The 18302-nt window shown below is 43.8% G+C and overlaps 1 protein-coding gene across 1 annotated transcript; it reads right to left on the reverse strand.

Moving 5' to 3' along the window:
* Nucleotides 1–568: 568 nt before the first annotated feature.
* On the reverse strand, nt 569–2511 carry LYSET (lysosomal enzyme trafficking factor). Its single transcript, XM_054567107.1, has 2 exons — nt 2239–2511; nt 569–1805 (listed from the first exon to the last, which is right to left on the reverse strand). The coding sequence occupies exons 1-2, from the start codon at nt 2334–2336 to the stop codon at nt 1394–1396; spliced, it is 510 nt and encodes a 169-aa protein (XP_054423082.1). The 5' UTR covers nt 2337–2511; the 3' UTR covers nt 569–1393.
* Nucleotides 2512–18302: the final 15791 nt, after the last annotated feature.

Below are 18302 nucleotides of genomic sequence, written 5' to 3' on the forward strand. Positions count from 1 at the left end.
TTTAAAGGCAACAGATGCCTGGTTATACGTCTGGCTGTGCCACCTACCAGCTTTGTGGCCTTTGGCAAATAACTTTTCCAACTCAGTGTTCTTACCTGTAAAACCTAGATAATTGTTAGCTCATAGGGTTGTTGCATTAAGTGACTTAATTCATGTAAAGTACTTAGAACAGGGTCCAACAGAGTAAGCACCAAAAAATGTTGATTATTAAAATCTATCAGTGTGAGCCCTGGCTGGTGTGGCTCAGTGGACTGAGTGCCGGCCTGTGAACCAAAGATTCACTGGTTCAATTGCCAGTGAGGGCACATGCCTGGGTTGTGAGCCAGGTCCCCAGTAAGGGGTATGTGAGAGACAACCACACGTTGTTTCTCTCCCTCTTTTTCCCTCCTTTCCCCTCTCTAAAAATAAATATATTTTTAAAAAATAAAAATAAAATCTATCAGTATGAAACATTTCCCTGGTATTAATGACATAACCATATAAAAATATATCTTGACCTCACCCAGAAAAAAAAAACTTCTAAAATCTAATATTTCCATTTTTTAGTTATTTGTATTGGTATCAGACATGAGGTAGTAAGTACAAATGCACAGGAGGAAGTACAAGGATCACATCTTCATGCAACTAGCCTATCGTCTGAAGACCAGCCCTTAGGCTATAAAAGAATATTGGGATGATGACTTGACAGCATCTTTTAGAGCTGTCACACATCTGACAGGCACTGGACCAAATATTCTCATTGAACACCTTGTTTCCACATTCTATGTATAAGTTAACGATTTCTCAACATTCGAACATTTAGTCTCTTCCCAAGTTTTTTTTTTAATCAGTATCATTAATAATGGTAGTTAATTAATAACACCAGTAGCATTACCAAAAGGAGGAAAAAATTCTGCGTGTCAAGAGAGCAATCACCTCAATAATTTTATACCAATTTCTCATAAGCATAAATAGTTGGCTTACTCATAAAAGGATGAACTCGTGTTTTAGTTTGAAGAATTTAAAGCAAGCCAAGTAATTGTATAAAATTTAAATTTTATGACCATGTTTGGACCTTCTTATGTGTTAAACACAATGGAAATGTTCATATTCATTTTTCCCCCAAAAGAAAAAATTTCTGAACCATCATTACGTTTCACAGTAAAATAAAAATAACAGACACGATTTTACTTCCAAAATCTGAAGTCATCAACATGATTTTGTAGTATTGTATCTCAGGCTTTACCTAAAAATTCATTATTATTCAAATAAAGATAGCCCCCTAGTCACATTTTTTAAAAAGCCTCTGCCCCACCACAACTTCCTGAGATCTGTGAAAACACTGCAGTCTTGTGACCAGGTTCCATATAGTACTGGCAGTTTTGTAATCAAAAGGAAAAAATGGAGACTGATTTCATGTGTCAATCAGTTGTAGTCTGCTGATCTGATTAGAAGCCTTGACAAATGCCTGGTGGCGATTGCAAATAACTGCCAGGCATATAGGGATAATACAGTAGCCCACCGTTTTGGGGTCAGCTCTTGTACAAGAATATAGGAACAAAAACATCTGTAAGTAAGGTATCAGAAAAATAACTGTCCAAAACCAAAATGGCAGGGAGAGCAACCGAGCTTTCAAGGAGTGTGTCCATGTAGTTCCTTCAAGGGGCTCATCTGGGTGCTGCTGAATGTGTTCCAAGGCCAGCCTGTTGTAAGTCTCATTGATTTCAAAAACGTAGTAAAATGCTGCTGCACTTGCTAACAGATACAATCCCACTCCAATCCATCCCATCCGCTGACGGAAATTCATCATTCTCCATGCTCTGTGCCTTCCAAGTTAAAAAATTAGAAAATACAGTTAGGGTTCAGTAATGCTGCAATGGCAACTATTCCAAATGTACTTCCTTTATTTCTAATGAGTTCTAAAATACCCTACTGCCGCATTTACAGTTGAAGATAAAATTACATTTATTAAGACATGTAAACGTACAGGCTGTTGTTTTATGTAATAGTTATGAGGAAGTATAAAAAGTTTTAGTATATATTGACTCTGCTTTTATGTGACTCCCACAGAATAAATCACTATAATCTGGCTTAAACAGGTCCAGTACGCCTTCCATTAAGAGACTGGAATTAAACTGGTCTCCTACGGAACATTAACTTTCTGACTTAACAGTATTGCTCCAGACATGAACACTTGGTTCTACAAGTCAAAGCAAAGTCGGTGCCCCCAAGTCAAGACAGTAACTCTTAAACACTTACAATGGTCCCGAGAATCTTCCTGTTCCCACGGCAAGCGTTAAAGAGTCACTCAATTCTGAATAACCGGGTAGCTTTGGCATGTCAGAGGAAGCCACCATAAAAGAAATCCCCGGGATCAACGCCTGGGAGAACGGTGAACGCGACCAGCCTGGAGCACAAGCTAATTGTGATTAAGCACGGCGTGACTGCGGCGGGTCACGCGGCTGATCGGCCACCGTCGCTGCTCCCGGAGCCCCCAGCCTCTGTCACCCGGCCCAGCCAGGAGAATCCCTAGCCGACCCCGCCCCCTGTCACGCTGCAGCACCCGCGGGCCGCGACCGGGCCTGCGCGGGCGGCGCCAGGCCCGGGCCTCTCCGCCTTGCAGCACCGGGATCCCAGTGCCGGGCAGCGGCCACCGGCCGAGCCTGCAGAGCTGGGCAGGCCCCGGATCTCACCTTCCTGTCCGGGTTGGCCCGCCCGCTCGCCGTCCCGGATGCTGCCACAGTCGGGGCTTCCGGCTCGGCCCGGAAGCACGCTCGCCCCGCCCAAAAAGGTCCGCCCCTCGTGAAGTCAGGGCGTGTCAGCCCCCGCCGCACCGCCTCCTCGAGCAAGCCCCCAACAGCTCCAGGTGAGACGCGGGTCGAGGCTGTGGCGCCTCTCAGGATGGAGCGTCCGTTCAGGCGGGCGGCCGCCTGGGCCTGACCGCTTGCGGGCTTCTCGGCCTTGCCCCCGGTGCCTCGCTCACGACTCTGAACACCCCATCTCTCACGCCGCGGAGAGAATGAGGTGGTCCACCAGTCGTCCGTCGCGCCTCTGCACAGTCCCCGGTAGCCCTCTCCTGCTCCTATCCGAGTAGAGTGGCCACCCTCCTGCTTCTCAGGCCTGGCCTCCTGGGAAGTGTCGGCTGCTGGTCCTGGCGCCTCAGCCGCTGGCGGTGGATACAGGTTTGGGCAACTAGATAACGGCGGGGCACCGGAGGCCGAGGGGCGGGGGTTAAGATGGCTGCTTGCCGCCGTGGGGACGTCCTGGTGTCGCCCGCCGCTTAGTGCTCCCCGAGCCATCGGTCCTTTGACACCTTCAACTGACCTGACTGCTTTGCCGTCACATGACCTGGAACTCGGGACATTAACGGGACTTATCCGGGGTACTTGGAAGGAATACTGTGAACTGCGGTGAATGCTCCCAACAAATTATAATTTAAATATATTGTTTTGGGCCCCATGACGCTGAGGCTCGTAGAAGACTGGTGTGGGGGGTTGGATGTGGACCCTTGAAAAGCGCTGTTGATTGCCAGCATCCCCCAGACCTGTAATGTGGCAGAAATCGAGGAGGCTCTGCGGGCTGGTTTAGCTCCCTTAGGCGAGGACGGAACGATCGCCAGGAGGTTCCGGAGGGACTGGAACCCTTAATAAGACTTACAAGGAGACTAGTTTTGCTCTGGTCTGTAAGGAGATACCTGGAAAAGGGGGTGTCTGGACAGTGATCTTTAAGCCCCCTGACCCAGGTAATGAATTTTTAAGCAGATTAACTGAATTTTTAGAAGGAAAGGGCATGACACTGGTTGAGTTGACCTGAGCTTTTGGGTACGGAAACGACCCTTTGGACCTAGACCAGGACATGATCCCAGAAATAAGGGCCCATGTGCTGGCACAGGCATTAGATGAGAGGCTCTTCAGCCTGCCCTGCAGTACTTGAAATACAAAAAGCTGCGGGTATTCTCGGGCAGTGATCCTCCAAAACCTGAAGAAGAATTTAAATCCTGGCTGTTTCATATTACTCAAGTGAGGAAGACGTGGCAGGTGTCAGATGCAGAGTAGAAGGTGATTGCCAGAGAGCCTTAGAAGTCCAGCATATGATGTCATCTGTGTCCTCAAGATAAACAATCCTTTCGTTACATTCCCTGAATGTCTGCAGGCTCTTGAGCAGCTTTTGGGGGGTATTGATAATCCTAGGGAGTTGCAGGTCAAATATCAGACCACTTACCAGAAGGACAAAGAAAAATTGTGTACATACGAAGGCTGGTAGAGAGAGGAGCACCTGAGAAAGGAGTCGGGAATCGGGCCCCCCTCGACCAAATCATTCTGGAGCAGTCAGAGGGCGGGCCAGCCCCTGGCTGATGACAGTTACTGGCACCGGTAAGGGATGAAGAGGCAGCTGAGGAGGAGGCCCTTCTCCAGGCAGGATTAGAGGGACACTTCACCGGAATGTTAGGACCCAGAAAGGGACCGCAACAATAAGCAGAGCACAGAGGTAGAGCAACTGATAGACGTTAACCAGGCCCTACCTTGTGAAGCTCAGCAGGTAACTCATTTTCATACAGTTCTCAGTATAAACCTATTGTCATTTCTGTGCCTATTTAATATCGCCTAAGTATGTCATTGACTAGGAAGGCTGTAGTTCTGCACTGGCATTTATATATTTAAATTCACTCCTGTGGATTTTTTTATCATACAAAATTGTACAAATGGTCCGCCCTGCATATGCGTAGTGCTCTGAGAGGAATGCAAGGGTCAGGTGCCCCTGCTGATCTGACTGTGTGGAGATGTCAGCGTGTGTGGTAACAGGTTCAAGTGCAGCATGTCAAATGTGGTAATGTATCATAGTTTTTGGGTATGTATTGCCCTCCATTTATCACGAAGAGTGTGAGCAGTGGTTAACACATTGCGTACTGCTCATGAGTTTTCTCGTGTTTCGCGCGCCATCTGTTATGGACTTCAGATGTCAACACACTGTCTTGTCCACATCGAATGAAGCGATCTCATTGGTGGAAACCGTGCAGGTCAATCTACGAAAAACTATGTAATTGCACGAACCGATAAAGCATTGCAGTTACATTGTATTTTGGTCATTCGAATAGTCTTCATCTTCAAGTTCGTGGTGCTTTTAGAAATGCCCTCTCTCAGAAAAAGGAAGGAAACCAACGAAACTGATACACTTCCGGAAGTATTTAACGATAATTTATCAGATATTCCTAGTGAGATCGAAGATGTGGATGACTGTTTTGATGATTCCGGAGACGATTCTACTGATTCTGCTGACAGTGAAATTATTAGACCTGTAAGGAAGCGCAAGGTGGCGGTGCTTTCAAGTGATTCCGACACTGATGAAGCTACTGATAATTGTTGGTCTGAAATTGACATACCACCACGCTTACAAATGTTTGAAGGTCATGCTGGGGTCACTACATTTCCGTCTCAGTGTGACTCTGTACCCTCTGTGACCAATCTCTTTTTTGGTGATGAATTGTTTGAGATGTTGTGCAAAGAGCTGTCCAACTATCACGATCAAACCTCAATGAAACGCAGAACACCATCTAGAACACTAAAGTGGTCTCCAGTTACACAGAAGGACATCAAGAAATTCCTTGGCCTAATTATTCTGATGGGTCAAATAAGAAAAGATAGCTTGAAAGACTATTGGTCAACAGATCCTTTGATATGTACCCCTATATTTCCACAGACAATGAGTCGCCACAGATTTGAGCAAATATGGACATTCTGGCACTTCAATGATAACGCCAAAATGGACAGTCGCTCGGGGAGACTTTTCAAGATCCAACCTGTGCTGGATTATTTCCTGCATAAATTTCGAACAATATACAAACCAAAGCAACAGTTGTCTTTGGACGAGGGAATGATTCCATGGAGAGGACGTTTAAAGTTTCGCCCATACAACCCAGCGAAAATAACAAAATACGGTTTACTTTTTCGGATGGTGTGCGAGAGTGACACCGGCTATATCTGCAATATGGAGATATACACTGCTGAAGGAAAGAAATTGCAAGAAACTGTTCTTTCAGTCCTTGGACCCTATCTTGGCATATGGCACCATATTTACCAGGATAATTATTACAATGCTACATCTACTGCTGAGTTGCTGCTACAGAACAAAACTAGAGTCTGTGGGACTATTAGGGAGAGTAGAGGTTTACCGCCAAATTTGAAAATGAAAACATCAAGAATGAAGAAAGGTGACTTAATATTTTCCAGAAAAGGCGATATTCTTCTCCTAGCATGGAAAGACAAGCGAGTTGTCCGAATGATATCAACGATCCATGACGCTTCTGTCTCGACAACAGGGAAAAAAAATAGAAAAACAGGAGAGAATATTGTAAAACCTACCTGCATCAAGGAATACAATGCCCACATGAAAGGCGTTGACCGTGCAGATCAATTCCTTTCGTGTTGTTCCATTCTAAGGAAAACAATGAAATGGACAAAAAAAATAGTGCTGTACCTTATAAACTGTGGACTTTTCAATTCATTTAGAGTGTACAATGTACTCAATCCACAAGCAAAAATGAAGTATAAACAGTTTCTGCTATCGGTGGCGAGAGACTGGATAACGGATGACAATAATGAAGGCTCTCCGGAACCAGAGACAAATCTGTCCAGCCCTTCCCCTGGGGGTGCAAGGAGAGCACCTCATAAAGATCCACCCAAAAGGTTGTCAGGTGATATGAAGCAGCATGAACCTACGTGTATTCCAGCGAGTGGAAAGAAAAAATTTCCTACGAGAGCCTGCAGAGTTTGTGCTGCCCATGGAAAAAGGAGCGAATCTAGATACTTATGTAAATTTTGTTTGGTCCCTCTTCATAGAGGAAAATGTTTTACGCAGTACCATACGTTAAAAAAGTACTAGGAACTTTAATTGTTTAATTAGTTGTTTGATTGTTTTTGTAAGTAAAAATGTTATAATTATTGAACAACAACACCTAAAGTGCATTATGATCTGTAGTTATGATGATTTAAATAACGTGCAGTTTGCTCAAAAATGTGCGGTCCCTGGCGTATGTCTTAGAGATTTTTATGCAGTATGCAATGTGTTAAGATACTTTCTTTGTGAACCAGAATTTTATTGATTCTGTGCAATCAAAACAAGAGGCAGAGCTAAATGCTGAGGTTAACTTTGCAGCACCATCTCTAACCCCAGATTCCTGATGTGTGTCCAAAACATTTAGCTCTGAATATCATTTTATTAGGTATTATAAAATTGTAGGTATGGATGTATAAATAAAGGAATGCTGATGAAATGAACTCTTTTATCCATTTGGTTTATGTCAGGTTTCCAAAAGAGATTGTTTTGGAACAAAGGGTTCCAAACTCTTGAATCTGAAAAGCACTGAATTTACACAATCTTAGTCCCTAAGTGAGGTTGCTAGAGGGAGCGACTGAAGCAGATGGAATGAAACAAGACAGTGCAAAGTTAAGGCATATAGCAGGTGAGTACATTGATACCTCAGAGCACTGATTGGAAGGGTTGTGCAGGGCCTGGATTTACACACAAGTGGTCTATTTCCAAAGTCCTTGCTCTTCATCTAGTCTATGATACCTTGTTAAATTCTCACAGAAACCGGTGAGAAACACTATCATTGCTCCTGTTTTACTGATGAAAGGCTTGAGGCTCAGGGAGCCTGAGACAAGTGCAAGGGCACATAGTCTCACTGACAAGAGCTTCTCTCAAGGTATTCTGACGTGTATCTGATAACCACTACATCATTGTCAAAACGGCGGTTATGTTTATGAAGTCATGTGAAGTAATAATCTATGTTCTTTAAAAGCTGTTTCAACATGAACAACAAAACCCAAAAATACTATGACTAGTTGTGTTGGAGCGATGGGATTATAAGGATGATTTAGGGGTTTTTTTTGTTTCTGAAATGTGTTTTAAAAAATAAATATGCAAAGGAAGTACTCAAAAAACAAAAGGAAGTCAGTATTTCGAAAGCACACGGGGAACAGCTTGAAAGAGCTCCCACTGGCGAAATCTATAATTAGCAATGAATGTGGATTATAATCCAAAACATAAATGTCTACAAATTCATGCTGATAAAAATAAATAAATAAATATGGGAGAAGAGTCAAATTTTACTTACAGAAGAACTTCAAGTCATTTATGTGGATACTGCCCCCTTCAGAAAATGACATTTATTCCCTTCCACCTTTAGGTGTGGGCTGACTTCAAGAATAGCGTATGGGCTTGGCAGTGGTGGCTGGGAACCAGAAGTCATGAAGGAAGAGCTACTTGGCACCCAGTGCACTGGCTTGACCCTTTGTGGACCTTCTAGCAGCTGGGTCTTGGCAGGGTGCACAGAAGGGCCCAGCCCAGACCTTTTGCACATCCTGGGGAGTGGAGGGGCTCCTGGCCTTATTCCCTGTCCTGGGAGCCGTGGGGGAGGCAAGTAGGTTTGCACGAGTTGTTAGTCTGTGTCTGGAGTAAAGAGGGTGTCATCATACCAGCCTAAGTCAAAAAAGAAGAATTGGTGTGAATAGCACCAGAGTATGGAAAGGAAAAATAGTAACTTTTCAGTGGAGAAACCTGGCAAGGGCTACCATGGCTAGATGATTGGGGTTAGTTTAGTATCAGTGACCAGTCTTGTAGAGATGATCGGGGTTAGTTTAGTATCAGTGACCAGTCTTGTAGAGATGATCAGGGTTGGTTTAGTATCAGTGACCAATCTTGTAGACCGCATCTATCTGTCCTGCCGTATGATGAAAAGGGCGCTTCCCCTCTGGTGTTCTTCCTCAAAGCCCATAACCCAATCTAATTATGAGAAGAACACCAGACATGCCCAAATTGAGGGATGTTCTACAAAATACCTGGCCAACACTCCTTAAAATTGTCAAGATCATGAAAAACAAGAAAAGACTGAGTAACGTGCACAGACCAGAGGAGACTAAGGAGAGAAGGTAACTAAATGTGATGTTGTATTCTGGAGGGGATTTTGGAACAGATAAAGGACATTATTGAAAAAGTGAAATCTGAATATAGCCTGGACTTCAGTTGATTAGTAATATATCGAGTTTGGTTTCTTGGAGGTGACAAATATACCGTGGTCGTTGTAAGGTGTGTATACAAGAACTCTACTATCTTTGTAACTTTTCTGTAAGTCTAAAGCTATCCTAAAGTGAAATACTCATTGTAAAACAGATGTACATACATACATACATATGTACATAGGGATGCCAGCCAGTGAAATAAGCGAGTAGGGAGTTACTGGAGAGCCTCCCTTTCCTTAACATGGTCATTCACCTAAGCACCACTAGGTGGCAGTAGGAACTCATGTTAGGTCTCAGCGAGCCCAAAGCAAGGAAAAGGATTATTTCTTTTGTAAGTGGCGTCATACCTTCCCCCCGTCAAAGACTGGAAAATTTTCTTAAGGCTTTATGTGGAAAAATATTTAAGTACTCACTCAATGAAGGGCAGTGACTTCCTCTCTAGGTCCATGACACTCCTAGAATCTTCTAATTAGCTTGTCAGAGAGGCCTGGCCTTGGCAAGTGTACTGATCTGTCTACACAAGTGAGAACATTCTTAGCAATTCTGCTTCACTCCCAGCCAGAACATTTCATAACACTGGAAACTAGATGGTTTTAGAGATTAACTTCTGAAAGTATTATTTCAAAGAGAATGACATTTATGTTGAAAGTACCCTTTAGCCATCATGGGTTTCCCACACACCCTCCTGCCTACTACCAACAAGCCTAACTCAGCTTTTAGAGGTGTTTGCTTTCTTTTATTTCTCTTTTGTTTAAAGATTTCATTTATTTATTTTTGGAGGAGAAGGGAGGGAGAAGAAGGAAGAGGAACATTGGTGTTCAAGAGAAATAGCCATCGGTTGCCTCTCATATGCCCCCAACCCAGGACCTGACCCACAACCCATGTGTCCTGACTGGACTCGAGCCAGCACCTTTCAGTTTGTGGGACAGTACCCAACCCACTGAGCCACACCAGCCAGGGCAGAGATGTTTATTTTCTTATGCATATATGGATTACCATATAAACTGGGCCAGTTTATTAAATAATTTAATTCAGTGTAAAGTAGAGTTTTAGTCACAACTCTGAAGGGTAGGTTGGGAGTCAGAAGGGTGGTCTAAATTAACAGAATATTGCAGAGGAGCCAAGTGAGGCCCAGAGAAGATGAGTGGCTTGCTCAGGGACATGCAGCCAGTTAGTGACAGGGCCAAACTTGAACCCAGATCTGAGCCTGCCTCTGGCTTGCTCTGTGGCCTGCAGTAAAGGCACTTATTCCTCTTGGACTTCAGCTTACTTATCTACAAAATCCATGGTCCCTTTTAGCTCTAAAACTGTGAGACACACAATCTGTCTTTATTTAAATATCATTAACTTAAAAACTGACTCTAAGTTCTTAACATGCCTAAAATTTGTCACTTAGCATGTGTTCCCAAATACTATCAGAATCTCTTTTGATGAGTGTGCTCTCTAACTCCCTAACTAGATTCTGTTCCCCTTGATATCAAGGTGTATTATTATATTCCCATATAAGCCCAACACGGTGTTTCACACTTGAAAGGTCATATTTCTTAACTAATTAGTAGTGCTCTGGTGTGCCTTATATATAATAATAATCATGGCTGTCATTTGTTAAGTTCTCCTTATGTGTCAGGCATGCTGCTAAATGCTTTACATATATTACCTCATTTAATTTTAACTACAAGCCTTGTGGGTGTATTACTATTCCTAATTTCAAGGAAGGAAACAGACCTTCAGATAGGTAGAGTGGCTTGCCCAGAGTCACACAGCAAGAAGCAACAAGGAGCTGCCTGGTTCCAGAGCCAGTTCCCTAACCCGTGCCAGGCAGCCTCTGAGCAAACCACTTCAAGGGTGGGTCTGAGTATGTGAACACAGTCATTGGTAAGCCAGTTTCTGACCATATAACCTGAAATCCTATCTGTCACCACTCCCTGCTGTCTCCCTCCAAGAATAAATACTACAACCCAGATTATGCTGCCCTCACTGTTAGCCCCCACCTAGCAACCATAGCCCTCTTCCTCCTTGGTATCTAAAGCGAGATTGGTTCACCCACTTTACAGAACTGTGAATTTCATGGGAAACGCAGTTCCTGCCAGAAGTGAGGGTGGTAAATCTTGATTAGCTTAAGGTGATTCTGTACCCTTTGCCAAATTGCTTGTTTGAAGCATGGGCAAATTATGCACTTCTATCCAGTGAAATATGAGCAGCTGTTTTTTTAAAAATCTTTATTTGTGTGATCATGGTTCTACTGCTAGAATGCCTCGATTCAGATTCCACCTTACCATTTTCCAACTCTGTCTTCCCACAAGTTTATTAACCCTTCCTGGGCTTCAGTTTCTTCAACTGAAATTGGGGATAATAACGGCACTTCTTCGTAGGGTCATTGTGAAACCCGAATGAACGAATACGTTCAAGTTGAGAGAACTATACTTGCTACCTGCTCAGTACTCAACAAACAGCTATTGTATTTGCTCTCTATTGCTGCACAGCAAATTACCCCAAAACATTGTGGCCGGACACAAATAGTTGTTGTCCTTCAGTTTCTTTCAATCAAAAATCTGAGATCCCCCTAACCGGGAGGTTCTGACTCTGACACACTGCAACAGAGGTTTCGGCCAGGGCTGTGACCATCTCTTGGAGATCTTCCAAGCTCACCCATGAGGCCCCTCCACTGGCTGCCTCATGACAGGGAGCTGATTTCCACCGGAAACAAACAATCAAAGAGAAAGTGAGAGAACACCCAAGCCAGAAACGAGTCTTTTTATAATCTTATCTCCAAGGTGACATCCCATTACTTCTACCCTATTCTATTCATTAGAGGCAAGTCAGTAAATCCAACCCAGGGGAAGGAGATTACCCCAGGGTGTGAGTTCCAGGTGAGAATCCTAGGGGCATGAGAACCTGTGGAGGCGGTCTGGGAGGCTGCCCATGCCAGCTGTTTTATATATAGGTAAAACAGGTCTATAGTTTTGTTACTTCTACTTGATATTTAAGTAATGAAATTCCTCTAGTAGATCCAGGTTAAAAGAAAAAAGAATCCCCTCCACGTATCAGAGTAATAAACACAGGGTTGTTTTGCCCATTGCACAGACTGCCATGGGCCCTCATGGATTTTACAACCAGCATACATTCTGCTTTTTATAGTACAGGCATAATTACCTCCTCAGCTTCCCTCTACTCCAAGCAGTAAATGCCCAGCTGCTTCTCAGTTTCCAGTTCCCTTCTGATCTCGCCTCCCTCCCCTTTGAGTGCTCTTTAAGAAGAAGCAATAACCCACAGGCCCCTGACACACCCATCTTCCTGGGGGTGGGGAGAGAACTTACCTTACACCAACCAGCTCTGGCTTCTCAGAAAATATACTTCCAATATGCAACAAAAACCTTTCAAATGTGCCTTTCTTTTATCTAATGTGTGTCATTTATAGAAATGTATTCTAAGAAACTAAGTAAGGTTGTTCATAAAGAATGGGCTAAAAGAGGTTTTCTTGCAATACTTTTTATCATTGTGGGAAAAAAAAAGAGGTAGCTTTATAAATGCCTAACAATAAGTGATAGGTTGAGTAAGTTGTGCCATGCCCCAAGGGCTATAAACTTTGTCGTCATTAAAACAAAATTGTATAGGGTGGAACAATATGTACTTGCCATTTTTGTAAGTCAAACTAGGTACATTTTGGTAATTTCATATGGTTCTGAAACCAGAAAAACCAGCATTCATGCTGCCTATCACTACCAGACCCAAAAAGCAGAAGCAGGGATTGAACCTTTATGGGTGCTTTATTTAGATGGCCGGCGATATGGAAAGATGGTGGATTTGTACCCTAACAGACTATCTTACATTTTCTTTCAAGCCAGCCTTTTTTTTTATAAGGAGGAAAAAGTATAGGTAAGGGATTTGGAATTCAGGGAAAAAACGTATAGGTAAGGGATTTGGAATTCAGGAAAGAGGTTAATCAGATAAAAGCTGCAGTCCAGCAATTTCCCTAACAGCCTTTCATACGCTGACCAGTGATTTTCTTTATCTGTGTTCTGAGCAGCGGTCTGTCTCTCCCTGGAACGCAAGGACTCAGATACCACCTTGATTGCTCATGGTCTCTTCTGGAGCACAAAGGTCAATCGCTTGTGGTCTCCTGGAGTCAGGCTGGGCCGTACTTGCAGTTCCTGAAACAGTAGCTTTTTACATGCATCAACTACTGGGCTTATTAGCTATTACCTAAAACTAAAGTTTTCTGACTCTTGAGTTCCCCCATCAGCTCAATCTAATAGAAGGATATCTTTTGGCATGCAAATATGTTTACAACCTAAAATTGAGTGAAAAAAGCAGAGTACAGCAGTATTTATGGAACAATCTCATTTTTGTGTTGACTAATGCCCATAAATATATTTGTAAAGAAAAAATTCTGGAAAAACATCCACTGAATGTTACAGTAGTTATCTTTGGGTGGCAGAATTGTGAGCAATTTTTTCCTTTAAAAAAAAAAAAGTTTTTGCTCTTCTCCAGTGAATACTTCTTATTGGTTAATGTCTACAGATTCTTAAATAAAAATTAAAACAAATCATAAGAGATAAATTCCAAGAGGCCAACTTTAGTCTCATTTTTTTTATTAGTAGTTTATAAGTCATTAAGCAAAGCAGGGGCTAACCAACTTCTCCAAAGAGAGTATATGTCCCCAGTAGAGGCAGTGAGAGGGGATTCATCCTAGGTGAGCAGACTGGCCCAGCCTGGGATGCTGAAAAGACAGACTTTCTCTCTAAGTGACTGATCCCCATTTGAGATTGATTGAGACCAGAGCAAGAGAAGAAATTTGCACACTCTCCAGGATGTCTGACTAGACACCTGCTTTTCTCCCCAGCTCCCATTCTGCTTCTGGCAACACCCAGTTCTTATTTGGGTGTTCTCTCCCCCATAGCTTAGCCATAGTTTGGGATGGATCGATGGCCTAGGCCTAAAAAAATCAGTGAGTCACGGGGTGGGCATGACAAAGGATCAAAGCTGCTGAAGCACAAACCCCATTCCTAAGCTCCCTCTTACAGCCTTTCTGTTGAACTGTATTTTTTCTTTTTTTTTTAATTTATTGATTTTTTTTTTTTTTTTTTTTTTTTAGAGAGAGAGACATGAATTTGTTCCACTTGTGCATTCATTGGTTGATTCTTATATGTGACCTGACCAGGGACCAAACCCACAAACTTGACATATCAGGAGGACACGCTAACCAACTGAGTTACCTGACCAGGTCTTCCGTTGAATTTTAAATTGTTACAGATTTACTTTCTGAGCACTCATTCATACTGTGTAATAACTCCATTTTTGTTAGTTTTCACTCTTGGCTGTATTACTATTACTACCTAGTAACTATTACTGCCTAATTACCCCACAGCATAGTGGTTTGAAATAACAACAATCATTTATTATCTCTCACAATTTCTTTGGGTCAGGAATTCAGACAGGGCTCAGTAGGGATGGCTTGTCTCTGACATGCTATATGAGGGCACAGCTAGCAGACTCTAAGGCAGTGGGGCTGGAGCCATCTGAAGCCTAGTCACTCACTTGTTTGCCCATCGGTGCTGGGGTCAGCTCAGGGCCTAGCTGGGGGAGGGGTTTTTGCCAGAATGCAGCATTTTGTCTGCCAGGCCTTTCATGCGGCCTGGGCTTCCTTGCAACATAGTTGTTGGGTGCCAAGGGCAAACATGCCAAGAGTCAGGCAGAATCTGGATCCTTTTCTATGACCTAGCTCCAGAAGGCAGAAGGCACATAGCATCACTCCTGCTGCTTCCACTGGTCACTGATTGGGCAGGCACAGCCCCTCCCCCACCCAGACTTAAGGAAAGAGCATAGGTCACACTGCAGCCTGTTGTGAGAAGAGCATGTGGACCGGGATAAACATGTAACTGGAAAAGGCAGCCTGTCTCAATGGCTCATTATCCTTTATTCCCACTCTTAGCATATTGATTCCAGTTTTTTTGTTTGTTTGATTTTTAGTTTTCTATTACCTCCTCCCTACCTGTTACTGTTTCCTCCAGTCAGATTCATCCCTTGGATAGGGCAATGGGATGGGGGTCTGAGCCCCCCCCTGGGGGGGAAGCCATAGGGTCTGTATCTTATGATGTTCATGTCCCATTAATAGGTAGCCCCACATCTGAATTTCCTTTTTTTTTTCTGTTTGCTTTGTTCTCTCTTTTTTGTTGGAAACTCTTCTCAAGTGAGTCTGAAAAAATGTGTTGTGGATTCTCAAAAATGTGAGACTCCTTAGCTATCAATTCTTATCCTTTTTTTTTTTTTGTTAATAGAGAGGGAAAGGGAGGGAGAGAAGGAGAGAAACTTCTATGTGAGAAAGAAACATTGATCAGTTGCCTCTTGTACACGTAACTGGGGACTGAACCCACAGCCCACTCATGTTCCCTGAGCAGGAATCGAACCGGCTTCGATTTGTGAGGCAATGCCCAACTCACTGAGCCTCACCGGTCTGGGCTTAGTTCTCACCTTAATGTGGGACATGAAATAGCTGATGGAACTAGAGTTTTCATGGGTGGGGCTGGAGGTCTCACCACTGGATGACAGAACAGCAGGTCAGCTTTTTGGATGAGAGACCCCTAAATGTCAGTAGCTAAGGTCTTCTTCTCAAATGGTTCAGTTTCTCTGGGAATGGCCCTTTATCTCCTGCCCCAAGGGGTTGAGCCGGGCTACTGCCATTTTATTTTATTCATATTGTGTAATAACTCCATTTTATTTTATTTTTATTTTATTTTATTTTTTAAATTTATTTTATTTTTATTTTATTTTATTTTTTAAATTTATTTTTATTTTTATACAGAGGGGAAGGGAGGGAGAAAGAGGGAGAGAAACATCAATGTGTGGTTGCCTCTCGCATGCCCTCCACTGAGGACCCGGCCTGCCCTGACTGGGAATCAAACCAGTAACCTTTGGTTCGCAGGCGGGCACTCAATCCACAGAGCCTCACCAGCCAGGACCCTACTGCCATTTTAGGAGCCAGATGGGAAAGAGGGCCTGGGCAACTCTTGGAACGCAGACTCTCCTTATATGTGGTTCAAGTTCAACTTGTCCAGAGACTAAACCTGCTATCTTCTGCCACAGTGGACAGCTCAGGCTGGGGTGAGGCTCTAGGTGTCCAGCTCCTTATATTTGACTTTCAGTCAAACTGCCTGCATGTTCCCTGTGGCCACTATAGCAAATTACCACAAACGTGGTGGCTTAAAACAATAAGAATTGATTCTGTCACAAGTCTGGGGGCCCAAAGTCCAAAATCAGCTTCACTGGTCCCAAATCAAAGTGTGGACAGGGTCGCGCTCCCTCTGGAGGCTCTGAGGGAAAATCCATTCTTCACCTCCTCAGCTTTGGTAGCTGCTGGCATTCCTTGGCTTGTGGTCTCATCAGTTCAATCTTTAAGGTCACCATTTGTAAAACTCTCACTGCCCCATTTTCTCATGACCTTTTCCTCTGTGTCTGAGTCATATTCCCCCCTGCCTTCTTTTTCTAAGAACACATGATTACATTTAAGACCTTCTTGGATAATCCAGGATAATCTCTCCTTCTCAAGATCCTTAATCGCGTCTGCCAAGTCCCTTTTGCCGAGTGAGGAAACATTCACAGCTTCCAGGGAGTAGGACCTGATATCTTTGGGGTCATTACGCAGCCTATTCCACCTTCTCTATTCTGTTGCAGGTCCTGGCCATGCCTGCTCTGTTTCTGGTGCCTTGCGTACCTTTTGGAAGCTCTGTGAAGGGTGCAGGTTTGCTTTCAATTGCCCCCGTCTTCAGGGACTTACAGTGTAGCTTCCTCTGCTCTCCTAGGGTCAGTACCATTCTTTCAGAACTTCTTCATGTTCCAAAAGTTGACGTATTGCATGGTCTGAATGTGTATCTCCCCCCACCAAAAATTTATATATGTTAAAGTCCTAACCCCCAAAGTTGGTGGTATTAGGAAGTAGGGCCTTTGGGAACCAATTAGATCAAAAGGGTAAAGCCCTCATGAATGGGATTAGTGCCCTTGTGAAAGGGACCCCAGAGAGATCCCTAGCCCTTTTTGCCACGTAAGGATATGACAAGTCTACGCCCCAGAAGAGGTTCCTCACCTAATAACACTGACATCCTGATCTTGGGCTTCCAGATTCCAGAACAATGAGAAATAACTTTCTGTTGTTTATAAGCCATCCAATCTGTGGTATTTGCTACGTTGCCCAAACAGACTAAACTCTCTCCGACAGTTGATGCAACCCCCTCCTCCTTCTGGTCGGCTTACATTTGTTTCAGTTCTTGACTGTCATTTTGGATGAGTTTCAGGTGGAAATAGAGATAAACATGTGTGTTTAACAGACAGTGTTTAACCAAATATCTCTCCATGGGTTTTAAATATTTTTACAAATAGTTATATTGCTTCTTCCACTTATTACAATATTATGTGCATGTTTTAAAAATAGCCCCATACTAAGAGCAAGCAGACAGGACGCTGGAAATCACACTGCTTACCTAAAAGCAATGGTCAAAATTCGAGTCTCCCATTACAATATATTTTTTAATGCATGAACACACTCTTTTTCTTTTATTGATTCTAAAGAGAGGAGAAGGGAGGGAGAAGGAAAGGGAGTGAAACATCGATATGAGAGGGAAACATTAATCAGTTGCCTCTTGCACACACCCCAACCTAGAACTGAACCCACAACCCAGGCATGTGCCCTGATGGGGAATCAAACTGGCAACCTTCTGGTTTGCAGGATGACACCCAACCAACTGAGCCACATGGGCCAGGGCACCCTTATAATATTTTTAAAGCATACCCCAAACATTATGGCGTTTATCTCTACATACTTCAGTACCTGCCTCTTAAAAATATCCCTGTTCTGCCCTAGCTGGGTAGCTCAGTTTGTTGAGGGGGGCTGGCTGGCAGACCACCCCCCTAACCTGCTTTGGGACTGGGACTCTGAAAACCACACTCCAGATTCCTTGGCCAGCCCACCTAGAGAAAGACAGGGAGGGACGGGGGAAGGGACACCTTCTCCGCTGCTTGATGCTCCTGTCCATGTCGTTTCAGCAACAGCGACCAGTTGCAGCCTCCAGAGCCCTTCAGCACCTCAAAGCATGTTCTGTTGTGCCCTCTCACATGGACCAGCAGCGGTGTTTTCCCAATGGGTTGATGGGTGACTGGGTCATTTCCAGTGACTGTCCTGGGTTAGGGGCTTCCAGCTGCAAGACCTCCTCTCACTGTGGCTGCTGGGTGGCCATGCGTGCCCTTTAACCCTCAGGGGTCCTGGAGCAGTTCAGAAGGGCATCTACACACTGAATAGTCACAGCAGGACAGAAC

This window comes from Pteronotus mesoamericanus, unplaced genomic scaffold (genome assembly GCF_021234165.1).
Source record: "Pteronotus mesoamericanus isolate MK-2021 breed Mesoamerican mustached bat unplaced genomic scaffold, CSHL_Meso_final contig_182, whole genome shotgun sequence".
Classification (NCBI taxonomy): domain Eukaryota; kingdom Metazoa; phylum Chordata; class Mammalia; order Chiroptera; family Mormoopidae; genus Pteronotus; species Pteronotus mesoamericanus.

Coding starts and splice junctions, on each gene's coding strand:
- LYSET (XM_054567107.1), bottom strand. CDS start 2,336: ATGGTGGCTTCCTCTGACATGCCAAAGCTACCCGGTTATTCAGAATTG. Junction 1,806..2,238: donor GGAAGATTCTCGGGACCATT/GTAAGTGTTTAA, acceptor TTAACTTGGAAG/GCACAGAGCATGGAGAATGA.